The sequence below is a fragment of the Schistocerca piceifrons genome, chromosome 4 (genome assembly GCF_021461385.2).
Source record: "Schistocerca piceifrons isolate TAMUIC-IGC-003096 chromosome 4, iqSchPice1.1, whole genome shotgun sequence".
NCBI lineage: Eukaryota > Metazoa > Arthropoda > Insecta > Orthoptera > Acrididae > Schistocerca > Schistocerca piceifrons.
In genome coordinates, this window is record NC_060141.1 from 316110495 (window position 1) to 316135603 (window position 25109).

Consider the following 25109-nt stretch of genomic DNA (forward strand, 5'->3'; position numbering starts at 1 on the left):
AAGCCTGTATTATTGATAACACCAGTATCATGTTAAATACTATTTTTTACAGTGGAAAGTCCAGAATGGAAAGTAACGGTATTATGAAAAGGAACGTTGCTACTCACCATATAGTGGAGATGCTGAGTCACAGATAGGAACAACAAAAAGACTGTCACAAATAAAGCTTTTGATCAGTAAGACAGCGTCAAAAATAGACGAGATGCACACATGCATACACACAAACACAAGCAAACGCAACTCTCACACACAGGACTGCTGTCTTAGGCAACTGAAGCCACACTGCGAGCAGCAGCCCCAGTGCATGATGGGAGTGGCAACTGGGTGGGGGTAAGGAGGAGGCTGGGTTAGGGACAGGGAGGAATAATAGGGTAGGGGTGGCAGACAGTGAAGTGCTGCTCGGGAGCATGCAGGGACAAGGTGAAGAGAGGGTAGGGCAGCTATGTGCAGTTGGGAGGTTAGACGGAAGGCAGTGGGGGGGATAACTAAAAGGAGAGAAGTAAAAAGACTGGATGCAATGAGGGCTGTGTAGTTATGGAATGGGAACAAAGGTGGGACTTGATGGGAGAGAAGTCCTGGTGTTGGTGGGAAAGATCCATATGGCACAGGCCGTGAAGCAGTCATTGAAATGAAGGATTTCATGTTTGGCTGCATGCTCAGCAACAGGGTGGTCCACTTGTTTCTTGGCCACAGTTTGTCGTTGGCCATTCATGTGGACAGACAACTTGTTGGTTGTCATGCCCACATAGAATGCAGCACAGCGGTTGCAGCTTAGGTTGTAGATCATGTGACTGGTTTTATGTGTAACCCTGCCTTCAATGGGTTAAGTGACATTTGTGACTAGATTGGAGTAGGTGGTGGTGGTGGTGGTATGTATGTATGGGACTGTTTTTGCATCTAGGTCTGTTACAGGGGTGTGAGCCATGAGATAAGAGGTTGGGAGCAGGGGCTGTGTAGAGATAGATGAGTATATTGTGTAGTTTCAGTGGACAGTGGAATATCACTTTGGGAGGGGAAGGATAGTGCAGGAAATTTCTCATTTCAGGGCACGATGAGAGTTAGTCAAAACCCTCGTGGAGAAAGTAATTCAGTTGCGCCAGTCCTGGGTGGTGCTGAGTTGCAAGGCGAATGCTCCTCTATGGCCGGACAGTGGGACTTGAGGAGATGGTGGGAGACTTGAAAGATAAACCACAGGAGATTTTTTTGTACAAGGTTGGGAGGATAATTACAGTCTGTGGAGGCTTCAGTGAGACCCTCGCTATATTTCGAGAGGGACCTCTCGTGACTGCAGATGCGATCACCACAAGTGGCTGAGCTTTATTTGAGACAGTCTTATTGTTGTGCCTATTTGCGACTCATCATGTCCGCTATGTGGTGAGTAGCAGCTTCCCTTTTCATAGTATTGTTAAATACCATGTTATGCTATTATATTTAAGTCTGCATGAATGAACAGTTATAGCTCTACCTGATTAAGGTGTGTGCCTGGAAAGCAGTGTTTTTGAGAAACTAATTTAAGGTGATATAGCAGGGAAGTCTATACTCATTGTTCTCACTGTGTTTTATACCTAAAAGAACAACATGGACTGTAAATGACGGTAGCTAGCTGTCCAACATCTTTTGTCCTTGAAATTGCAACACATTAAAAGGATGTTCTCAATACTGAGCGCACACACTTCCCTTGGTGAGGTAGTACCACACTTTATCCATGTACTCTTGTTATCTACTGGTTTTTATTATTCCAGGAACATGTAAGAGACATCAAATGGGCAATTGAAAATCCAAGAAATTTTGTGGACAAATTTCAGCAAAAACCAATAAAAGCAATTATTGAGCATGTCCGTGATGGGTCAACAGTTCGTGCTTTTCTGTTACCTGATTTTTATCACATAACACTGATGATATCTGGTATTCGTGTAAGTATCTTTCAATATATGTAGCAATATTAAGAACCCCATGGTGTTAAATGTAACTTTGATATTTCATTAATGTATATATAGTTTTTGTAAATGCTGTTGTTGAATAATCTAGACATTGTGGTAATCATACAGACAAGAAAAAAAGTACATCTTAGGAAGGTGCATTTCATCACCAATAAGGAATAATTATTCCCAGTTGTATTTTTCCTTTGGTTGCAAATGTATAATTTTAAATGACAGGTGTACTGTTACGGCTTTCATTCTAATGTTTGTAACTGAGGAAAGTTCCGGTCGAATGTAAATAATTTGGGAGTAGTGGAGGCACCTCACCTCATAGTAGAAGCATTGAGTCATTGACAGGAACGCAAAAGAGGGGCAAGTTTGAAATTATAAACAATAAATACCAAAGATTTCAGAGACTGCAACCAGTCAGATTTTTTGATGGTACATAAATTATTTAATAAAGCAACATCTTTTGAGGTACGGATTTCATTTTCGGGCTACAGTGGCAACACACACAAACATTTAACAAAAGCACACTTAGATGTTAAAGTTACTGTTTACGGTTTTGGCATGTCCTCTGGCCATCCTGTGGAGAAAGAGAAGTATAATCAAATATAAGGGAATATTCACTTAATTTGTTAGTTTAGTTTGCTCTTCACATAAGGCAGATGATGAGCAGCCTCACAGATGTTAAGGTCATTCCATCTGAGGCCTTAGACAGTGACCATCGGCTGTTGGTAGCCACCCTGAGAGAGAGAAAAGATAGGAGGGCAACAGATATACAGGAGAAAAGGTTGAAGACATGGATGCTGAAAGAGGATGAACGGAGGACCCAGTACCAGACACTGATCAGAAAGAAGCTGCCAAAGGAAGATCAGAGAACAGTGGAAGAGGAATGGGGAGATTTTAAGAGGGCTCTAGTTGAGGCAGCTGAGACTGTGTGCGGAAGAACTAGCACAAAGAGGAGAAGTAAGGAAACCCCATGGTGGAACAACATATGTAAAGAGGCAGTACTTCGAAAGAACAAAGCCTTCAGAGAATGGTTCCAGACCCGAACAGAGGGAGCTAGGGTAAAATATAAGGAAAGCAAGAAAGCGGCACAGACCATAGTAAGGGCGGAGAAGAAGTGGATGCAAAAATGGACAAGAATGTTAGAAGAGGACAGTGAAGGGAACAAAAAAGTACTTTACACCATGGTAATAAATAAGAGGAACGACAGAAGCGAGTGCCTGAGGATCATGGATAATAATGGAAGAGTTGTGGAGGAAATGCATGAGCTCAAAAAGATTTGGAAGGAGTACTTTGAAGATCTGTTGAATGCCGCCAAGCGGGTAACTAACAGCGATGGAGAGCCTAAGGCAGCAGACGATTATAATAGTGGGGAAATTGATGATCTAACTTGGAATGAAGTGGAAGAAGCCATAAAGAGGATGAAAGGGGGCAAGGCACCAGGTTGGGACAAAGTAACAGTGGATATGATACGAGCAGCAGGAGAAGTAGGAACCCAGTGGCTATACAGAGTGCTGAGGGTGGTGTGGAAGGAGAACAGAATTCCTGAGGATTGGAAGAAAGGAATTATAGTCCCGATCTTCAAGAAAGGGGATAAAAGGAGATGTGAGAACTACAGAGGAATCACCCTGCTATGCCACTGTGGAAAAATCTATGAAAAGATCCTGGAGAAGAGAATAAGAAGCAGTATTGAAAGTAGACTGCAAGAGGAGCAGTATGGTTTCAGACCGGGAAGATCAACAACGGACCTCATATTTGCAGTAAGGCAACTGCAGGAAAGGCACTATGAGTACGGGAAGGACTTAGTCATGGCCTTTTTAGATATTGAGAAGGCGTATGACAGTATCTGTAGGGACAAGCTCTGGGATGTGCTGAACGCAAAAGGGATAGATGAAGAGATAACACGAAAAGTCAGGAAAATGTATGAGGGAAGTGAGAGTTGTGTGAAAGTGGGGAGGGAACGTACTGCATGGTTCAAGCTGGAAAATGGGCTGCGACAGGGAAGTGCACTTTCGCCTTTATTGTTTATTATTGTTATGGATGAAATCCTACAGCAAGTATCAGATGCAATTGGAGATCATAAAATGAAAGCAGTGCTTTTTGCCGATGACCTGATGTTATGGGGAAATTGCGAGGAGGAGGTGCAAGAGCAGTTAGATGTATGGGAGGCAACGGCAGCACAATATGGAATGCATTTCTCCAAAGAAAAGTTAAATAATTGTCACAACAAGGAAGAAGAATAGGCCAAATGTGGATATAACGTGTGGAGGGGAAAAACTACAAGTGGTAGAGAACTTCAAGTACCTGGGAAGCATGATTGAAAGTAAGGGGGGAAACGCAATGGAAATAAATGAAAGGTGCAGAAAAGCAGGGCAGTTCTACAAATGCATTAGGGGACTTATTTGGAGCAAGGAGGTGCCACAGAAATCCAAGGGAATTATATACCGAACCTACTTTGTCCCCATATTGGCATACGGAAGTGAGACATGGGTAATGCACAAAAGCGACAAAAGTAGAATACAGGCTAGTGAAATGAAGTTCCAGAGGAGCAGGTTGAGGGTAACAAGACGAGACAGATTGCAAAATGTGTATGTGAGAGAAAGACTAAAGGAGGAACCAGTACAGGACAGGATAGAAAAATCAAGACTGCAGTGTTATGGACACATGAAGAGAATGGATGAGGGAAGACTTCCAAATAGGATGTTTGATCTGCCATTGGAGGGGAAGAGGCCCAGAGGAAGACCAAGAGATAGATGGGTGAAGGGAGTGAAGGAATGTGTGACGAGAAGAGGAGAGAACTGGACGAAGGTGGAAGAGGGGGAATGGTGGAAAGACAGAACACGATGGAGAGGCTTGTGTTCCCGACAGACACAGCCAGTGGCTGGAAACTGTCCAAGATGATGATGATGATGATGATGATGATGATGATGATGATAAGTTTTTTTTTAATAACCACGAGCTTTGTTCGTATGAAATGGCCGGCATCTTGTGGTGTGTTCTGTTACCACAAGACAGCCATTTCATATGATAGAAGTGAATGATTATTTTATTATTAAAAAAATGAGAATAGGTAACCAACAGATGAAGTCAATATTCTCTCATACTAGAGCACCCTTCTTTTTCCAGAGGACATGCCTAGACTGTAAAGAACTACGTCAATACTTTATTTCTTTTGCTAAATGTTTCTTTGTACTGCCATTGTAGCCGGAAGATGAGGGTCATACCTTGAAACACATTGATTTATTAATAAAAGTTGCAATGAACTGTCTCAACCCAGTGATTATATTTTATTGTGGACTGCAAACGATGATGCAGCTTAGCTTTCTTGCTTATTAGAAAGAAATCTCATGGTGCCAGGTCTAGGCTGTATGGTGGGTATAGAAGTAATTACTTTCAAAACTCCTCTAGAAACACTGTCTGGGCAGTTTGGAAAGTGTGTGTTACAGCTGACAGAGATTGCATGCCAGCATGCACATATAAATATCACTTTGAATAGCATAGGACACATGCTGTAATTAATCAGTGCACGAATACTATTCTACTTTCTTAAACTGCGGGACTTGAATTTTCTCATTTATTGGATGGTAATGCCGTAAACAAAGAACTATATATTACTGTCACTGGGTCAAATTGGTGAAACTGCATTTAGTGAGCTATTGAAAGAAGACATTAGTGTAACATCTTCATGACAGTCTTTGATTCAATCCAGAGAGTATATAAAAGCAGATTATATTTTGATTGTTCCAAGAAATAAAGTGCTTCTTCAGTATCAGTTGTTAGTCTATATGGTAGACTTTATTACTGAAGAGAGTCCCTTTTTCTGGTGGATCTGTTGGACTTAACAGATTTGCTTTATCGAAATAGAGAACGTTCGAACTGACAAAATGAAATGGCTTTTGTTTAATATTAATGACTGACAGCAAATGAGTGCTGTTTGGAGTTCTACATTGGGCCAATCCATAATTTCATATTTATTATAAATTGTTATAATAATAAATTAGATTGGATGTAATTATGTCGTTTTTGGGAAATGTGGCAAAGAGTAGATTCTGAAGTCATTGCTGTACCACATCTGATAAACACCTATATGTACATGAACTAATTTCATAGGTGGAAACAATTTGTTTAACATTAATTTTTAGCAAGCAGTGTCATATTGGTTTATTGCCTTGTTTGCTTTGATAATAATGAGTGTGCAGCTGTACTGATTCATGTGGCAAATCTGAGCTCGTTTTACCACTACTTTGATATCTGAAATTTTTGTACCTTGCAGTGCCCAGGTTTCAAGTTGGACGCTGATGGGAAGCCTGATCCTACAGCAGTTGTACCATATGCAGATGAGGCCAAGTTTGTCGTGGAAAGCATGTTGCTTCAGAGGGATGTTGAAATTGTCCTGGAATCTGTTAACAACAACAACTTTGTTGGCAGCATCCTTCACCCGGTGTGTGAAGTCATTTATTTCTTCCTGCAGTTTTCTTCTTAATAGGTTATATTAATTTTTTTCAATATTATAAAAGGAAAGTTGTCACTCACCACATAGCGGAGATGCTGAGTCACAGATAGGCACAACAGAAAGACTGTCCTCTTGTTGTGCTCATTTGCGACTCACCATCTCCAGTGTATGTGAGTGGCAACTTTTTTTCATAATATTGTTACATTCCATCCTGGATTTTCCATTGTTTGATATTCATTTTTTCATCTTACAAAATCTCACTTCTTATTAAATAACTCAAGTTCAAAATTTGTTGTTACTTCTTGGTTTCTTTTACTAATGCAATAAGTGTGCAGTTTTCAAATTTTTGAGTTTTTGTCCAAATGAAATTTGTCTTTTCTAAAACACGTGGATGTTCACTTTCATTTTATTGCAGAAGGGAAATATTGCTGAAGTCCTCTTGAAGCAAGGTTTTGCACGTTGTGTTGATTGGTCAATGGCATTCATGACAACGGGTGCTGAAAAGTTACGGGCAGCAGAGAAAGTGGCAAAGGAAAAAAAATTACGCTTGTGGAAAGATTACCAAGCAACAGGTCCACAGGTACAGTATGAACACTGTGTGTGGCTTCGCTGTATGCCAGTGCACTGCCAATAAAATCTTAATTGTTGTGAATCTGTTTATAGGTTTCTGGAAAAGAAAAAGAGTTTTCGGGAATTGTAGTTGAAGTTATGAATGGAGATGCGTTGAATGTTCGTTTACCTGATGGCAAGGTTAAAAAGGTGTTTCTTGCCAGTATTCGGCCACCAAGGTCAGTTCTTCCTTCCCCACTGTTAAGTTTTCTGACTAATGATACAAACATAATCTTTATTATTTAAGATGTGATGTAAAAAAAGTATTAAGTTTCTGGTATTTATCATTGGAAATAATGTGGACAGTGTGCTTGCAGGCAAGCAGATGGCAAGACAGATGATGCTCCACAACAGAGAAACAAAGTTTTCCGTCCTCTGTATGACATCCCATGGATGTTTGAAGCTCGTGAATTTCTTCGGAAGAAACTTATTGGGAAAAGGGTTAATGTTGTTGTTGATTACATTCAAACAGCAAGAGACAACTTTCCTGAAAAAATATGCTGTACAGTAACTATTGGAGGAGTGTAAGTAGATAGTAATTTTATCTGAAATCATTATTTTAATAAGTTCCACAAAATTGAGTGCTTTTTGACTTACAAACAAATTTAAAAAATAATACAATTTGCACAGAAATTTAATAATTGTGGTGTTTGATGAACCTTTGCTGAGTAGATTGTTCAAAGTATTTAATAATAGTACTGGGAATACTTAACTTAATTTTACATGGAGGATATTTTTTTAGCAATTTTTTACCGTTGGTTAATTTGTGCCTGACTTGGAACAAAAACAAGAAGTCAACTTCACACTATTTAAACAGGCTAACCCATGTCCGGACATCCTGATTTAGGTTTTTCGTGATTTCCCTAAATCGCTCCAGGCAAATGCCAGGATAGTTCCTTTGAAAGGGCACAGCTGACTTCCTTCCCTAATCCAATGAGACCAGTGACCTTGTTGTGGTCTCCTCAGCCAAACAACATAAACACAAACACAAACGGTAATAGGAAGATAAGCATAGTATACACAGAGGGTTTACTTTACTTTCACATCATCGAAAGTTCTTAATTGAATTTAGCTGTAAATATTGTGCCAACAAAACCTTCAGGATACATAATATTATCTGTCAGATCTCCAGCATGAGAGAATTTGAGATTCTGTATTTAATATTACCCTCATGCATCTGTAAACGAAGATGTCTCCTCTTTTGTTTAGTTATGAGAAACATATCATTAAATTTACAATTAACCTGTTACCACAGTGTGTGATCAAACTTTCTACTTATTTCTGACAAAATTAAAAAAGATATGCCTCTTAATTGAAGTGAGGAAACCTATCCAGTTTGCTGGCCGCGGTGGTCTCGCGGTTCTAGGCGCGCAGTCCGGAACCGTGCGACTGCTACGGTCGCAGGTTCGAATCCTGCCTCGGGCATGGATGTGTGTGATGTCCTTAGGTTAGTTAGGTTTAAGTAGTTCTAAGTTCTAGGGGACTGATGGCCACAGCAGTTGAGTCCCATAGTGCTCAGAGCCATTTGAACCTATCCAGTTGGAAGAAAGAATAATAGCAATACATTTTAAAATACATCAGTGTGGCAGCAATTACATTGAAAACAGCAACAGTGTGTGATGAGAATTAAGATCCTGAGAGTAATCTCATTCATACTGAGCTACTGCTAATTACCTTGTTATTGTTAGTTCAAAATTTATTATGCAATTACTTAGACATTCTGGTGAGATGTAAGAGAAGGTGTGAAGGCCCAAATTTTGACAGGTAAAATAAATATATAAATAAGCTGTACACTCGAAATGTTCATTTGACTCCATCTGTACAATTATTAAATGATCATTACCTTTACTGAATTTTCTAAAATACTGCCATTCTGCCATGTTTTTTTCTTGGTGTGCAGTGCATGATTGACAGTTTTTTTTTTTGCGGTATCTTCCCTAATAATCTTGTTGGGGAGTGCTCAAACTGTACTAGATTTTTAAAATTATTGCTGCCAGCACAACATTTGATATGGTCTTATCATTTTAAGCACATCTTGGGAGCATTATCAAGAATAATTGTTGACAATTTAGGCGCACAACGTGCAAACCAATACTACTGACTATCCTCTCCCTTGCCAAGAAAGAGCTGCCTGAACTTTTCCCACTAAATGTTTGATGAAATTGCTTCAGACATTGTCCAGTATCAGAAAAAATAGTAATAATAACAGATAAAATGTTAACTGAGCAACTGTAAGAAATGGAAAACAAACAAAATCTTGTTGTGAAATAAACAATCCCACTTGAGAACACACTGTCTGAAACTGAAGCATAGTGCTGCAGTAAATATTGTGGTGGGGGGATGAAGGTTTGGCTTGGCAGCTGCAGGTGATTGCTGTGGGTAGGGGTCTCCTGTTGAGCTTAAAGTAATTTTGAACAAAATACCATATTTACTCAATTACTAGATAGTTTTTTCCCCAGAGTGAACTAGAATTTGTAAGGGTAGGTCGACAAACAATACTTGTGCTCCAGATTTCCTGGTAAGCTGGATACAGTAATGACTTCGCTCAATCAATCACATGACGTATGACTAGCATGGCACTAATGCATGGGATACATGAGAAACTGTGAACTAGCCACTATTACAGACTACAGTCTTTCGATCTGCTCAAAATTTGACATGTTTGTGAAAAGCAAGAGAGCATAGCACTAAATTCTTTTATCTTACAGATTCTTGTTGTATTTGAACAGGTTTGCAGTAAAAGTTCTCATACATGTTTGGATACCATTTACAAACATTAATGGTGCTTTTCAAGTAAAGGTGATATTGAAAGATAAAAATGTTGTCCTTTAAAAAACATTACTTGATTCTGATTGCAAGTCATTATTTTATTTGGTTGCAAGAGACTGTTATGAGATACCAGTTGGGTTACAAATGAGGTATTTGGTTGCTGTTCATGTATTAGAATACTGAGTACAAGTGTTACCATCTTTCAATCAACAATGATGGTGTCATTCAGATAAAACAAGAAAGATAATTAATACAGAATAAAATATCTAAAATACAAAATAAATTATATTAAACTAATTGTCATCAGAAGAATAAGTTACAGTGGCAGGACCTGCTGTGAAGATAGTACCAACAAATATCAGTCGATTGTGGGATGAGTGAAAGTTTGAGAATAGAACTGGGTCGTGATTGCAATCTTTCATGTATGTATTAGTTGGTGATGTTATACATCCTCGAAGATATTTGTCAGATCCACAGTTGCTCAAGCACGGTGCTACAGAAGGTTCAGGAGGGGAAACAGTGACACCCAGCTTTGCTGAGAACAATGATGAGTGTGAACTGGAGTGGTGAGCAGGCAGCATGTTGCATCGTGCTGCCAACCAACAGAAATCTGTACTACATAGTTTGGGTTTTTATAAACACTTAATGCTGTTTAAACTGCAGTTTGCCTGAATCCTTTTGAAACAACTTCAAAATTGGACAAATTCACAACATTAGCATACATTTCTGCAGGGGACAGAATAGTCTAAATTACTGCAGCAATGTCATCGATGCTTACCTAAGGTGTGATGGGAGCAAAAGGGGGTATGTCAGCTGCTGGTTCTACATAATGAATGAGGCAGACTGTATGTTAGGAAACAAGAAACATTGTAACATTCTCACATCAGTATAGAAGTGAAATCCGATAAGTTGCCAGCACCCAAAAACAAATGGTCCCACCATAACTGCAACCCCGGAAATTCGGAAATTGCAACACTTTTGAAACAGCCAAATTGTGGCGAGGTGATATAGAAGGTAGGTTCCAAATGTTTCTGGCCTGACTCCTTTTTTTAATGTTGTAAAAATAAAAAAAAGTAATGCTAGTTTTCAAGTAAATCACACCTTATGATTACCAAACTACAAAAAGCAAAAACATGCAAAAAGCTATAAAGTGAAACCCAGTTTTATGTTTTCATGTGGTCCAGCCTTAAAAAATGCGAAATTAAGGAAAATTCAGACTTGAGGAAAATGTTAACCCCAAAAATACGAGCAAAATTATGTGTAATTGGCATATACGATTAAAAATAGCAATCCTTTGTATACAGTTTACCTACGTGAAGGTAGTTAAGTGAATGTTTATAAAATAATCAGTTCTTAAAAAAAAAATTAGATGTATAACTGCACTTAAAAACTCATGGAAAAAATTGAAATTAATATCTGGGTACAAGCTAATCGAGCATATTTTTTTCTAACATGCTGTGACCTCAAATTATATGTTCAAAACACATGTTTTTGGGAGATCATCCTTTGTGCTCACCCAGAAAAAAGCAAAAATTGATAAACATGTGGAATCAAACCAAACTCATCAGAGCAGCTAAATGGTTAAACCGTAAGCATAAATGTGAAGATCTACTTAATGACACTTTGTCACCATTGCTGTTATTAAATAATGCTTTTCTTAAGAGCTGCAGTTCATATGCCCACCACCAATAATGTTTTATTTTAGGCCTGATGAGAGAAACAGAGACATGAAAAAATGAGTTTACTTCCTCAGTTGATATTACTAGCCTATTAGAAGTCTGGTCAGTGATTTTCTGTAAAGTGTATAAAATGTAAATGTGAAAGAAAACTCAGGTGCTACAGTTTTGCTTCATGCCCTCTGTCACCACTGCCAGTCTTTACGATCTACAATGTGGGGTGAAAAGTGCATACATGAGTAGTGTATGTAGGTGTTGCAACTGTATCGTGTCGGATTTGAAGATGAAAGTCTTTAAAATGTGCTGTTGCAAAACTCTTGTTCTATTTCCATGTGATGTGTCTGTCATAGCACATAATCTGCACGAAAAGTATATTTTCAGCAATTCACAAGATGTTTTCATCCCTGCCTGCATTCCCATTTTTATAGAGTCACTCCCCCTCTCCAAACATCCAGTAGGCGGCTTATTTTACATTTTTTAGTGTGGTGTGGTGGCTGCATTGTCTATTGGGTGACGTAACAAGTCTCCAGCCAATAAGAGTCCACTAGCCAGAATGGGGGACATTTCCTTGATTACTCAATTTTTGAATTTAAAAGGTTGACAATTGATATTATTGCTGAACGCATTACATCGGAGATTCGTACAAAAAAATGAAACTGAGTTGCAAGTGGCACAAGAAGAGGTGGTGGATGGGCGCCTTCATCACGTATTGGCTCGGTCTGTAACACTTGGTGTCGACTGTCTTGTTTCTCCATTACTGCTGCAACCTAGCAGTAGTTGTATTATAATTTAATGGTGAAGCTCACTGTTGCAGGATGTGTTGGCAGCACTGATCGTGGATTATGTCAGCATTTCCTCTATCATGTCTCCCCTATTATCTGTGATGGCCTAAAATACTCCCTCAACTCTTCCATCACCTGTGGTGTTAACCACCTTTCTTTTTTGCCTCTTATAACTTCTTCAGTCACATCAAATGTCAGTAGGAAGGAAACGGGACGAAGTCAAGCCAGATGTCAATTAAGATCTTAGAATTGAGGTAAACCTTACTACGAAGATGTGTAAAATCGGGGAATTTTCAGTATTGACATTATGGGTTTTTCACAGGGGCTATGAATGTATAATCAATGTAAAACTGTATATTTTCAGGAAACCAGATTAAACAAAATCAATATCATCATACCTCAATGAGGAACTTGAAACTTTCAGCACAGGGCAGTACCACTTAGAGGAACTATGGCTCAAGTTTAAAAGAATAGCTGATATGTACTGGATAAATACACTCCTGGAAATTGAAATAAGAGCACCGTGAATTCATTGTCCCAGGAAGGGGAAACTTTATTGACACATTCCTGGGGTCAGATACATCACATGATCACACTGACAGAACCACAGGCACATAGACACAGGCAACAGAGCATGCACAATGTCGGCACTAGTACAGTGTATATCCACCTTTCGCAGCAATGCAGGCTGCTATTCTCCCATGGAGACGATCGTAGAGATGCTGGATGTAGTCCTGTGGAACGGCTTGCCATGCCATTTCCACCTGGCACCTCAGTTGGACCAGCGTTCGTGCTGGACGTGCAAACCGCGTGAGACGACGCTTCATCCAGTCCCAAACATGCTCAATGGGGGACAGATCCGGAGATCTTGCTGGCCAGGGTAGTTGACTTACACCTTCTAGAGCACGTTGGGTGGCACGGGATACATGCGGACGTGCATTGTCCTGTTGGAACAGCAAGTTCCCTTGCCAGTCTAGGAATGGTAGAACGATGGGTTCGATGACGGTTTGGATGTACCGTGCACTATTCAGTGTCCCCTCGACGATCACCAGTGGTGTACGGCCAGTGTAGGAGATCGCTCCCCACACCATGATGCCGGGTGTTGGCCCTGTGTGCCTCGGTCGTATGCAGTCCTGATTGTGGCGCTCACCTGCACGGCGCCAAACACGCATACGACCATCATTGGCACCAAGGCAGAAGCGACTCTCATCGTTGAAGACGACACGTCTCCATTCGTCCCTCCATTCACGCCTGTCGCGACACCACTGGAGGCGGGCTGCACGATGTTGGGGCGTGAGCGGAAGACGGCCTAACGGTGTGCGGGACCGTAGCCCAGCTTCATGGAGACGGTTGCGAATGGTCCTCGCCGATACCCCAGGAGCAACAGTGTCCCTAATTTGCTGGGAAGTGGCGGTGCGGTCCCCTACGGCACTGCGTAGGATCCTACGGTCTTGGCATGCATCCGTGCGTCGCTGCGGTCCGGTCCCAGGTCGACGGGCACGTGCACCTTCCGCTGAACACTGGCGACAACATCGATGTACTGTGGAGACCTCACACCCCACGTGTTGAGCAATTCGGCGGTACGTCCACCCGGCCTCCCGCATGCCCACTATACGCCCTCGCTCAAAGTCCGTCAACTGCACATACGGTTCACGTCCACGCTGTCGCGGCATGCTACCAGTGTTAAAGACTGCGATGGAGCTCCGTATGCCACGGCAAACTGGCTGACACTGACGGCGGCGGTGCACAAATGCTGCGCAGCTAGCGCCATTCGACGGCCAACACCGCGGTTCCTGGTGTGTCAGCTGTGCCGTGCGTGTGATCATTGCTTGTACAGCCCTCTTGCAGTGTCTGGAGCAAGTATGGTGGGTCTGACACACCGGTGTCAATGTGTTCTTTTTTCCATTTCCAGGAGTGTATGTACCTAATAGAAACTCCTGATAATGGGAGGAAACCTCCATAGTATACAGTGACTGTAAAGAATCTTCTAAAGAAACTGTTTACTGCACAATAGGTGTAAAACAAAGTGTAATGCTATCGATAGAACGCTGCTGAATGATATGCATTTGGCTGGCAAGAGAGCAATGTGTGATGCCCTCTGTGACTATTGCAATGTCTCCAATGACTGCCATTGCAAAATATTGTCAAATGGTCTTACACAGTACCCAAAGAAATTCTAGTCGCATGTAAAGGCTGTTAGTGGCTCCAAAGTTAGTGTCCAGTTCCTAGCGAATGAGACAGGAACAGAAACTGAGGGGAGCAAAGCAAAAGCTGAAATGCTTAACTCTGTTTTTAAATGTTCCTTTACAAAGGAAAATCCAGGAGAAATGCCCCACTTTAATCCTTGTACAACCAAAAAGATGAATGAAATAAGTATTAGTGTCAGTGGTGTCGAGAAACAGCTGAATAGTTAAAATTGATCAAAGGCCCGGTGGAATCCATCAGATTCTACACTGAATTTGCAGCTGTGGTAGCCCCTCTTCTAATTATAATCTGTTGTAGATCCCGTGAACAAAACACCATGCCCAGTTCTTGGAAAAAGGCACAGGCCACACCCATCCCCAACAAGGGTAGTAGAAGTGATGCACAAAACTAACATCCAATGTCCTTGGCAACTATTTGTTGTAGAATCTTAGAACAGATTCTGAGCTCAAACATAATGAGGTATCTTGAACAGAATGACCTCAATGCCAACCATCATGCACTTCGAAAACATCAATCATGTGAAACCCAACTCAGCACTTTTCTCATGTGACGTACTGAAAGCTTTGGATCAAGGCAACCAGTATTTCTTGATTTCTGAAAAGAATTTGACTCCGTACTGCACCTATGCTTATTGTCAAACATACAATCATCTTGTACTACGTTACTTTCAAACTAGATGGCATTGGCTTGTAGCATGCAGGCACAAAAAGCGTAACAAAACACTAGCTTGGTGCCAACTTCATCATGTTTCGTGTTTATTGTTGAGTGTTGTGAGGTGTTCATGGGTTGCCATATGATGACTACAGTGGGAAAGCAGTTGCTGGAAAAATTTTCAGCTCTGATTGCAGATAAGGCACCATTCAACAAGTTCAGTGTAATATAAATTCCATAGCGTTTGCTACAAGCTTTACGATTACTTAATTCCAGATGCCGAATGGAATGCTTCCAACTTATCAATGAGGATGATCACATCGAGATACTTTCATACTTTTTAAACATGGGGAAAAATAGTCAGGATATTTATCTACAAGGATCATTCATCATCCCACCATATTTCATTTATCACTTTTCCAGATCACATCTGGAATCATAAATCCTGACAATGGTCAGAACACTGATCATTGGTCAGACAATTAATCCAACATGGAGAGTCTTCTAACGAAAGAATCCACCGTCTTGGATTAACAGCATCGTGGGTCCAAGATAAGACACCACTCGGATATGGTGGGGTGTCACTTAGAAGATTGTGGTGAGTTGGAACACCTGGCAGCCCAACAGACAAAAGGCAGACAGATACTTAAATTCAGCGAACCTGGAAAATTTGCTTTCTTTGCAACATTAAATATAAATTCAATAATGAAAACTGGTAAACTGAAACACTTAACAGACATAATGAATCAACACAAAATTCTAATAACAGCCCTTCAGGAACTTTGAAACATAGATCAGGACCCATTTGAATCTGGGGGATACTGTCTCTACAAAGGACCTCTGGGGAAAAAGAGTAATAAAAAGTGCCGTGCAATTGGGAATGGGATTTCTGGTTCATAATAGCATATGATACTCAGTGGAGAACTTCTCGTCAAATTCGCCAAGAACAGCAACCTTAACAATCAAAACACAGAACAAAATATATACACTGATTAATGTCTATGCACCAACAAATGACAAAAACATGAAAGATAAGGAAGGAAGGGAAATATTTTGGGAAGAACTGGACCAATTGATATCAAACATCCCTGACATTCATACTAAAATCTTGCTAGGAGTTGTCATTGGAAAAATTGGGAAAGAAAGAAAATGTCGCACTGCTGTTGGTAAATGGCCGGCTCATAAACTGAAAAACAAGAATGGTCAAAGACTAATTGATCTTTGCACAGATCATGGACTTATTCTCGAAACTACAAGATTTAAGAGAAGACCGCACAAGTTAATGACATAGAAATGCCCTAATGTTAAAGACCTTCATAGGTAAATCTGAGAGCAGATTTTTTATTCTTTATAGATCGTCAGTGTGGATAGTAGACGGCAAACAAGCAATTTAGAGCTTATGACCTCAGTACTGATATGCTAATGGACGTACTAGCAGAAATTTAAAGTGATCCAGAGTCAATTGCTTCAGACATTGAAAGTGAATCAGATGAAATCGATCAGCAACCACAACTTACTGTACCTGATGAGAACATAGTTCAATGTGCGTGAAAGTGTTTCTGTTGAGAGTGACTCTGTTCGCATTAGTGATGTCAACGACAACGATGTGTGTGATAATGTAGAACTAATAGAGCATATAGAGTGGGTGCAAGACATACTTGCAAAAGAAACTATTGAATTTTCACGTAAATAGGGTTCAAATATTCTTTCTGACAAAACAAACTCCATTAAAATATTTGGCTGCTTATTTGGTGGTGGCATACTAGATATTCTTGTGTTTCAAACAAATTTATATGTGGCACAGAAACTTGGAAGTTCCGCCAGTTTCAAACCAACTGAAACTGAGGAAATCAAGAAATTTATTGCCATCAGTTTATTAATGGGGGTCAAAAAATGTCCTTCATGTAAGGATTATTGGTCTTCTGACCCAGCTCTCCGTGATTCATACATTTCAGCTCTCATGCCTCGGAATAGATTTTCGTGGTTGCTAGGCCATATACACGTGAATGATGATGATAATCTGCAGCCAAAAAGTGAAGGAAAAGGTTATGATAAACTGTGACGATACGCCCACCTGATGGAACACTCAGGAACGATGCGACTTGGGCATACGGTACATGGGCCCCAAAGTGGTATACATGATCGCAACGCACTCCCGTGGCAGTTGAAGGATGTTTCTAGTTCATAAATCACACTGTTTACTCAATAGGCGCACCTAAAATTCACATGCTAGCTCTATTAAAATGCACATTTACTCCATTGTCCACGAAAAGGAAAGTACCATGTCCAGTTAATAAGGACACAGGCTTATAAAAGATCCATTACAAACAGTGCATTACAAATTTGGAATACTTCTCTGCATAAGAGAAACATTATTTCATCATTCCCACATATTAGTAAAACCCCAAGGTCAGTCTTACTTGATCACTGCTTGTACCCAGTAGCAGAATCTTTGCAACATGTGAATTACAAAGCGTAAAAGAAAAAGTAGCAAAATATCTTTATACAAGTAGCGCAAGCTGTCCTGTAGATTCATCAAATATTATAGTATATATTTATATCAATCTAATAATAAAGTATCAGAACCTAATAAAAACGCAAATTTTAGGAAAAAGAATTTGGTAGTGCCAAGGGGCGAACTGCCACTCCACCCAACAACTCATTAGAGGACAGTGACGCTACTCACTATGCTAAACCAACACCACGCCATGTGAACTTAATCACGTTATCTTAAGCCTCGCTGAAAACCTTAATTGTAGAAATGTTACTAATTGAAATTTAATTATAACAAATTGTACAAAGAACAATACGTTTTGGGTGCATCTTCAGTGTGTCGCTACCTTCAAATAGCCTACTCTCGTAATACGCAAGTTACAATAATTCTTTTGCCACAAATATGATGTTCCTCGTTATTTTATTGGAAACGAATCACACAGTTAACAACAGGTTTTCCAGTAATTCTCAATTTGCTGGTGCCCAGAAACGGCAAATATACGTATAGGCTTGAAATGAATGCCAATATGGTGCCTCACAACTCTGTACTGAAGTCGTGTGACATAGGCGCCGTTGTGCCCTCTAATTGGTCAACACTCAGACGCACGCTCAGAATATCTGACTTGCCAGATACTGCTCTGCATGTTCGGAAAGACTCCCGAATGTGCTATTCCGTGCTATGATGTCAGAAACTCGGCACGCTCAACGTTCGGCTGCACGGTCCGTGTGCCAACAGCTTAAACAAGACACTCGTAAAAATTATTTGCCAACAGAACATCCTGCTGTGGATGAATCTATGATTTGATTCAAAGGTAGGTCAAGCCTAAAGCAGTATATGCCACAGAAACCCATAAATGCGGATACAAATTTTGGGTACTGGCAAATGAAACTGGACACTTTACCAAATTTCATATCTATACTGAGAAACTTGGGCACACACGCACATTCACACAAACGCAACTCTCACACACGACTACAGTCTGACAACTGAAACCACACTCATAACAATATTGTTACATTCCATCCTGGATTTTTGATTGTTTAATGAGATGACTACTATTATTGGTATTTGAATGGTCTGTGATGTAAATTGTCTCAGATTTTGTTTTTGTATGCACTTAAGTGACAGTGTTTGGATAAAAACAAAATAATGTGGGAAAGTGCATTAAAACTTGCATATGACTTTGTGCCAAATTTGGCAGCTGTCTGTTAGTATAAACAAATTTAATGCAAGTAATCACATGGGATACTTTGTATCTCGAATTGTTCCACAATAGATCATTAGGGCTGAAAAATTTGTTGCAGAATAACTGCCTTGTGTACCATCTATCATTAATGGCAGTATACCAGTAATAGCCTGTGGGGCAACAGAATTAACTCCGCAAACAGTATTCAGGCATTAGTTTCTATTCCACTTTTTTCGAGCAAAACTCATAATTTCACCACCACATGCTGTTCACAAAAATCAACCATTGCGAAAGCGACAATCACACAAAACAGTTATAAAATCGTCCAAAACTAGTCTTGAGCTTCAGTGGTAGCACTGTGCTTACTAACTGGAATGTTCACTCCTAACAGCAAAGCATGGTACTAGAAACACTGGCAGTGACCAATCAAAATTACATTTTTAGTGACATTAAATATCTGCCATTATACCAATTTTAAAATTAGGCCTTTTATTGATTGTCTACATTTTGATAATACAAGAAGAAATAACGTAAAAAAGAATAGTGTACATTAATTTGTATCTTCACTCCCTTTTTTACCTACAGAGTTTGTTGTTTGTGGATTTTAATCATAATCAATCATCATCCTAACAGCACAGTTGTGAAATTTATATCTTCGTTGTCATTGATATTTCTGTTTCATCCAAATATATTGATACCTGAAGGGCTATGGTGGAACCAGAGAACACAGCTATTTTGACACACCCTCTTTTGTTCCCATCATACTTCACGGTGAGCGTTGACAGCATTCATGCAGGAAACATTTGTCCAGTTTCAAAGTTAATTCAAATGGATTCAGGCAAACTGCAGTTTAAACATGATAGATGTTCTAAAAAGCCGAAGTATGTGGTGAAGGTTCGCGTGGATGGCAGCATGCAGTAATTTACTGCCTGCTCACTATTCCTCTCCCTGCAATAATCGTAGCTCTCAGCCAAGTTGGTATCACCGGTATCACTGTTCCCCTTCCAGTCCTTCCGCAATGCTGTGCTTGAGCAACTACTGTGCAGGTCTTCTATAACACCACCTTCCCTCTCCTTCCCTCTTTCCTGATGAGGCAACAGTTTGTTGCGAAAGCTTGAATTATGTGTGTATGTTTGTGTGTCTATCGACGTGCTAGCGCTTTCGTTTGGTAAGTCACATCATCTTTGTTTTTAGATATATTTTTCCCATGTGGAATGTTTCCCTATGCGCGCCGTTATAATTCAGAAAAATTCTCAAACTTTCGTTCGCCCTGCAATCTAGTGACGGTTGGTACTCTCCCCACAACGGGTCTTGCTACTGTAATTTATACTCGTAAGAACCAGTTATTAAAATGGTTCACTTCAGTTTTTAAACATTTGTCCTAAAGCTGATAAAAAGGTAAGTTTTTACCCAGTATTCTAATATATGTGAGCAGCAACTGATTTCTCATTTGTAACCCTGGCAAATCATTACAGTGCCATGTACTTTTTTAAATTTTTTTTAAGGATATGTTTACCTTTCAGTGTTACTTGAAAAGCACCATAAATGTTGCATACCATGTACATACATGTATGAAAACTTTTATTGCAAACCTGCTCAAATACAAGAGTTTGTAAAATGATAGTATTAAATTCTATGAATTCCTGAGTTTCAGAAAATTGTCAAATTTTACGCAGAGTAATAGACTAAAGTGGTGGCTAGTTCCTAGTTTGTCGTGTATCCCATGTGCTAGCACTGTGAGAGTCAACATTGTTTGAGCAAGTTCAGTACTGCATAGAGTGCTTCAGTGTATCAGGAAATCTCGAACCTATTAGAGTGCGAGTATCATGTGGTCTAGCTATCCTTCCAAATTCTTGTAAATAAATCAGCAAATGACCTCAGTAGTGAGGCTTCATCTGCAAATGTAGAATGAGGTCTCTATCACTCTATTAAACAACGTAAAAATTTGACACCCAGCAGCAATAGTGCAGTATGCAAATACAAGATGACGTCGTAGTTTTCAAATGTAGAATTCAGGGAAAAACCTCATCTTGTAATAGTTAATACGGTAGAAGTGATTAAATTATTGTAAATTGTCGATCTGTTTTTACAATAATCACCTAAAATATATACATTTCTGGACACATTATGGCATTATGCTGCTATGAAGAAGATACTGACAGCTGCTAAGCCAACTTCTGAAGATGACAAATTAATTTGTTGAAACTGGTAAAGTATAATAAAAATATAACAGCTTCTGATGACTGAATTTTATTTTGGAAAATTCTTAAGAAATCATTGACAGAAAACACACTTCCGGAGACTGGACAATTACGAGCAATAATGACAAATAGCAGCAGCAACTACTGCTGATTTAAACTGTAATCAAACCAAATTACATGGATATTACATATGAAAGGTTGCATTATTATTGAAGTTTTAATTGTCACACAAAAATATAGAATTAATTTATGAAATTGTTGGAGTGTGTTTGCATATTCCCTGTTGGCTTGGGTCTCAGGATCTTCAGCAGTTGTATGTTGGCGAAGGTTCGCCAGCATGAGTGGCTGACATTATCACAGGTTGCCTTTCTGACGCCAGCAATGGAGGTTAAGCCTTGAACAACGCGTTACTTGTGTTGACGAAATGTCAGAAAACTACTTAAACAAATGTTGGCTGAAAAGCCAGAGGCAAAAGCCAACAGGCAATACACCAATTAATTTATTGTTTGCAAATACATTTACGCAGCCCTCATACGCTTTGAAGTACCTGCACTACAATAATGCAGCATACAGCTGGAGGGACTGAAATAAAATGGCATAGCCCATTCATAAAGTGCGTAAGTGCTGCACCATTTGTTTTGGCCCCTCTAATGATGCTGTGATGGGGTGATTTCAGTGTGTACATGGACTGCAGTGAAAGATGAAATTCTGCCAGGATCAGAATTGAAATTAAAATGACAAATATTTGGAGCATGCTTACTAATCCATAACACTCGCCAAGAAAAATAAGAAAGTACCTAAACAGAATTGCTCTCCCATTCCTGGGAATGCTCTTTAGATTATTCTGTCTTCTGTACTGCAATAAGTAAGTTGGTGGATCACAAAGAAGTACCTACTTCAGAAATAAACAACCCCCTCCCTGCCCAAAGCCAGAGGGCCCTACAAGGGCTGCCAGCGATTCTTCAATTTTGTGAACTCCAGATTACTTTTTGAAGTCATTTTACATTTAAACCTTTCAAACAGTCCAAATTAGAAGCAGGCTCCAGGCATTTTTGTTTGCCGTTTTCTACTCACAGTTATAGTGCTAATGTGACTCACTGCTTCCTGCAATGTCTGATGCAAGTTCCTCTGCAATGGGTGCTGGAACACAGGCTGTTGTGGGAAAGTCACTTAACTTTCAGCCTACTTTTTCTGTCCAGACCACCAGCCATTTAGGAGGATTAGGAATGACTGGTCCATCAACTCCAAGCTGAAGAAAGCCACAGCCTTCCAGTAACCAGCCCTGTATGAGAGAATAGCTGTGGAAACATCATACAGTCACTGCCACAAAACTAAATGTCATGCAGCCCACCATTTTTTGGCAACAGAGATAAATATTTCTTATCAGGGTTATGAGCCTCCCAGCTTTAAATATTCAGTTAACGTGTAGGTGGTTTGCATACACCTCTTTGAAGCTAATGTTAGGAAAACAAACTTGGCATACAAATCTAAATTACATAACTAAAACCATTCAGGTATAACCTCATTAAATAATTTATGAGAAAGCTGATAATTCAATAGAAGTTAAAATGATTCATGATCCAGAAAAATGATCTAACGGCAAAAATCAACAGCTGATCATTGCTGGGTAGGTAAATCCTACTACTGTTTTGGTGGAAAGCAGGCAAATACTCAAACAGCAATGCTCCTAACTGTGTAGACTAAAACTGTTCCCTGCATTTCTTTGAAATACAGAAAACTTGCTACATATAGTCTGGGTCCTCCCATTAAATCTGCTTCCCTGATCAGATTATCCCATTAAGTCCTGTCATACAAATTATTGAACTCACTGTGAACTGCTAGCAGGTGTGAATGCTCAGTTCTTGAGAAGTTATCAGATTGAAAAGGCCAGCTGCTTGCTTCCGAACATAGTCTGAATTGAAACTTCCTGGTACATTAAAATTGTGTGGCGGACCAAGGCTCGAACTTGGGACCTCGCAGGAGAGCTGTGAAGGTTGGGATGGTAGGAATCGAGGTACGAGCGGAATTGAAGCTGTGGGGACGGGTCGTGAGTTGTGCTTTGGTAGCTCAGATGGTAGAGCACTTGCCCGCAATAAGCAAGGCCATCTTTGATTAGGTGCCTTACCCTGTCTTACTGTTCCTATTTTCAACTCCAGTTTGTGAATGCAGTATTTCTTTCTTGCTTTTTCTCCTCCCTTTCCTTTCTATCTGTTTTTTTCTTCTTCATTTTCCTGTTTTCCCTTTCCTTCTTTCCCTGCTTTAATCTGTTCTCCATTTGAGCATTTTGCAACATTATAGAATGCAGAATCTACTGTAATGCATCTCCCTGGTTACCCTCAATCATCTTAGCCTTACCTTAAAATTTCCACTAATAAAAATACCACTAAAGGAAACATACACAACACAGTTGACACTTCATACTAAACATTGTGCTATAGACGGGTGCATAAAGCCGTAGAGCTTACATTCAGTTGACAGATTAAGTGTAGTTGTTGCTGTATCGTAACAGTGATTTAGATCTCTAGTGATGACTTCAAATCACGGCAAGGCGTATAAAGTGATGTTAAAATTGCAGCTGTGTCCAGTCTTTATTGAATGTGAAACACTTCATTATTTACTACTACATAGATAAAATGGCAACATTTATTGGTGAACCTGTATTAAATATATTCTTTGCTACACATGTAAAATCAGTTTAAATTGGGGTAGGCAACTCTCACTGTCACCCGTGACACAAAGTTAAACTTCTCACTGCTCCAGTTTCAGCAAATAAAGCCGTGTAAAAATCAAACTACTTTCAGGAAGATGTAGCTACCCAATCATTGATGTGGAAAGTGTAAACTGCTAGCAGTTCATACACCGTATCCAACTGGCCACTAGCAACTATCATCAGTAATCAAAACAGTACTGGAATCCAGTTAAACCTCGTTGTGGAAAGACACTAAAAAATATCTCTCAAATTTGCACGCGAACAAATGAAATTTATTGGCATGAATTAGTACTAGCCAAGTCTGTCATTTTTATCCAGCCCACCTCCAATTAGCTAAGGGCTCTGCATGCTGCTCTTGGGTTTCTGTTTTTTGCTGGAAAGTCCATTTTCATTAATCCACAACAGTATGCCAAGATACGCTCCCATTTATACAACTATGGGCAGCCGCACCATAAACACACAATTCTTTTGAATAGGTGTTTATTGAGATGTTGTATATCAGTAAACTTTCATTTCGTATGCAAGTTCTTTTTGGGAATGTTTTATAGTTAGTATTCAGATCATTTCTGCCTTTGGATGGTGTAAGATAGCATCAGAATATATTGATTGTTTTAATTGCAATATCAACTAAAGATACAACAAATGACTAGAAAACAGAATATCGTAAAATACAGAAATTTCCTTTCACTAAATGTTGGTGAAATTCACATTTTTATTTATAGCTTTATCTTTTAGTTAAGCAATCTTTTAATGTCTCAAAAGTTAGTAATGCTTGTGTAAGTCAAATCTGATAATATAACGATGTAATTGTTGACAGCTTCATTTCTTGTAATCATGTGAGACTTTTCATTTCATGAAACCTTCCTTAAAGCTTCGATTAAGATAGGATAACTGTTTCTCAGATAAACTTTTCAGATGGGTGTAGTTTATATTAACACTCCACCAACAAAATATTTCCTCTCTTCAAAGTAATCTAACATCACAATTATTAGAAGTTTCTCATATGCACAACTTTGTGGTCTAACAGACGACCTTTTGTTATGAAGTACATACAGAGTAAACATTTCCAAAGCTAAATACGAAGGGTATAATCTTTTTGTTTTTTGGTTAAAACTGGCCCAGAGTCTTTGAACAAAGCAGTGGTTTTTTCTCATGATCACTGGTCATTGGTTACCGTTGTCACTCTGACCATCACAGCAATTGTCCACTCGTAGTGAAATATACACTTCTGTGTTGCTCAGATCCGCACTTGTTCCGTGTGAGACAAAAAAAATACACTTTGTAATGATTTCCTAAAATAATAACATGTATAAACTCTTTAATGAAAATTTAAAGGATATATATATCTTGATCAATGGAAAATCCAGGATGGAATGTAACAGTATTATGTAAAGGATAGTTGCTACTCACCATATAGCAGAGCTGCTGAGTCATAGATAGGCACA

At 39.5% G+C, this 25109-nt stretch overlaps 1 protein-coding gene across 1 annotated transcript in view; it reads left to right on the forward strand.

Moving 5' to 3' along the window:
- LOC124796448 (staphylococcal nuclease domain-containing protein 1) overlaps positions 1-25109 on the forward strand; it is a 97635-nt gene that overhangs the window by 15825 nt on the left and 56701 nt on the right. The window contains exons 5-9 of the mRNA XM_047260653.1: positions 1743-1913; positions 6202-6369; positions 6797-6961; positions 7045-7169; positions 7308-7514. Of these exons, the coding sequence (XP_047116609.1) occupies positions 1743-1913; positions 6202-6369; positions 6797-6961; positions 7045-7169; positions 7308-7514 (836 nt within the window). The remainder of the gene's footprint in view (positions 1-1742; positions 1914-6201; positions 6370-6796; positions 6962-7044; positions 7170-7307; positions 7515-25109) is intronic.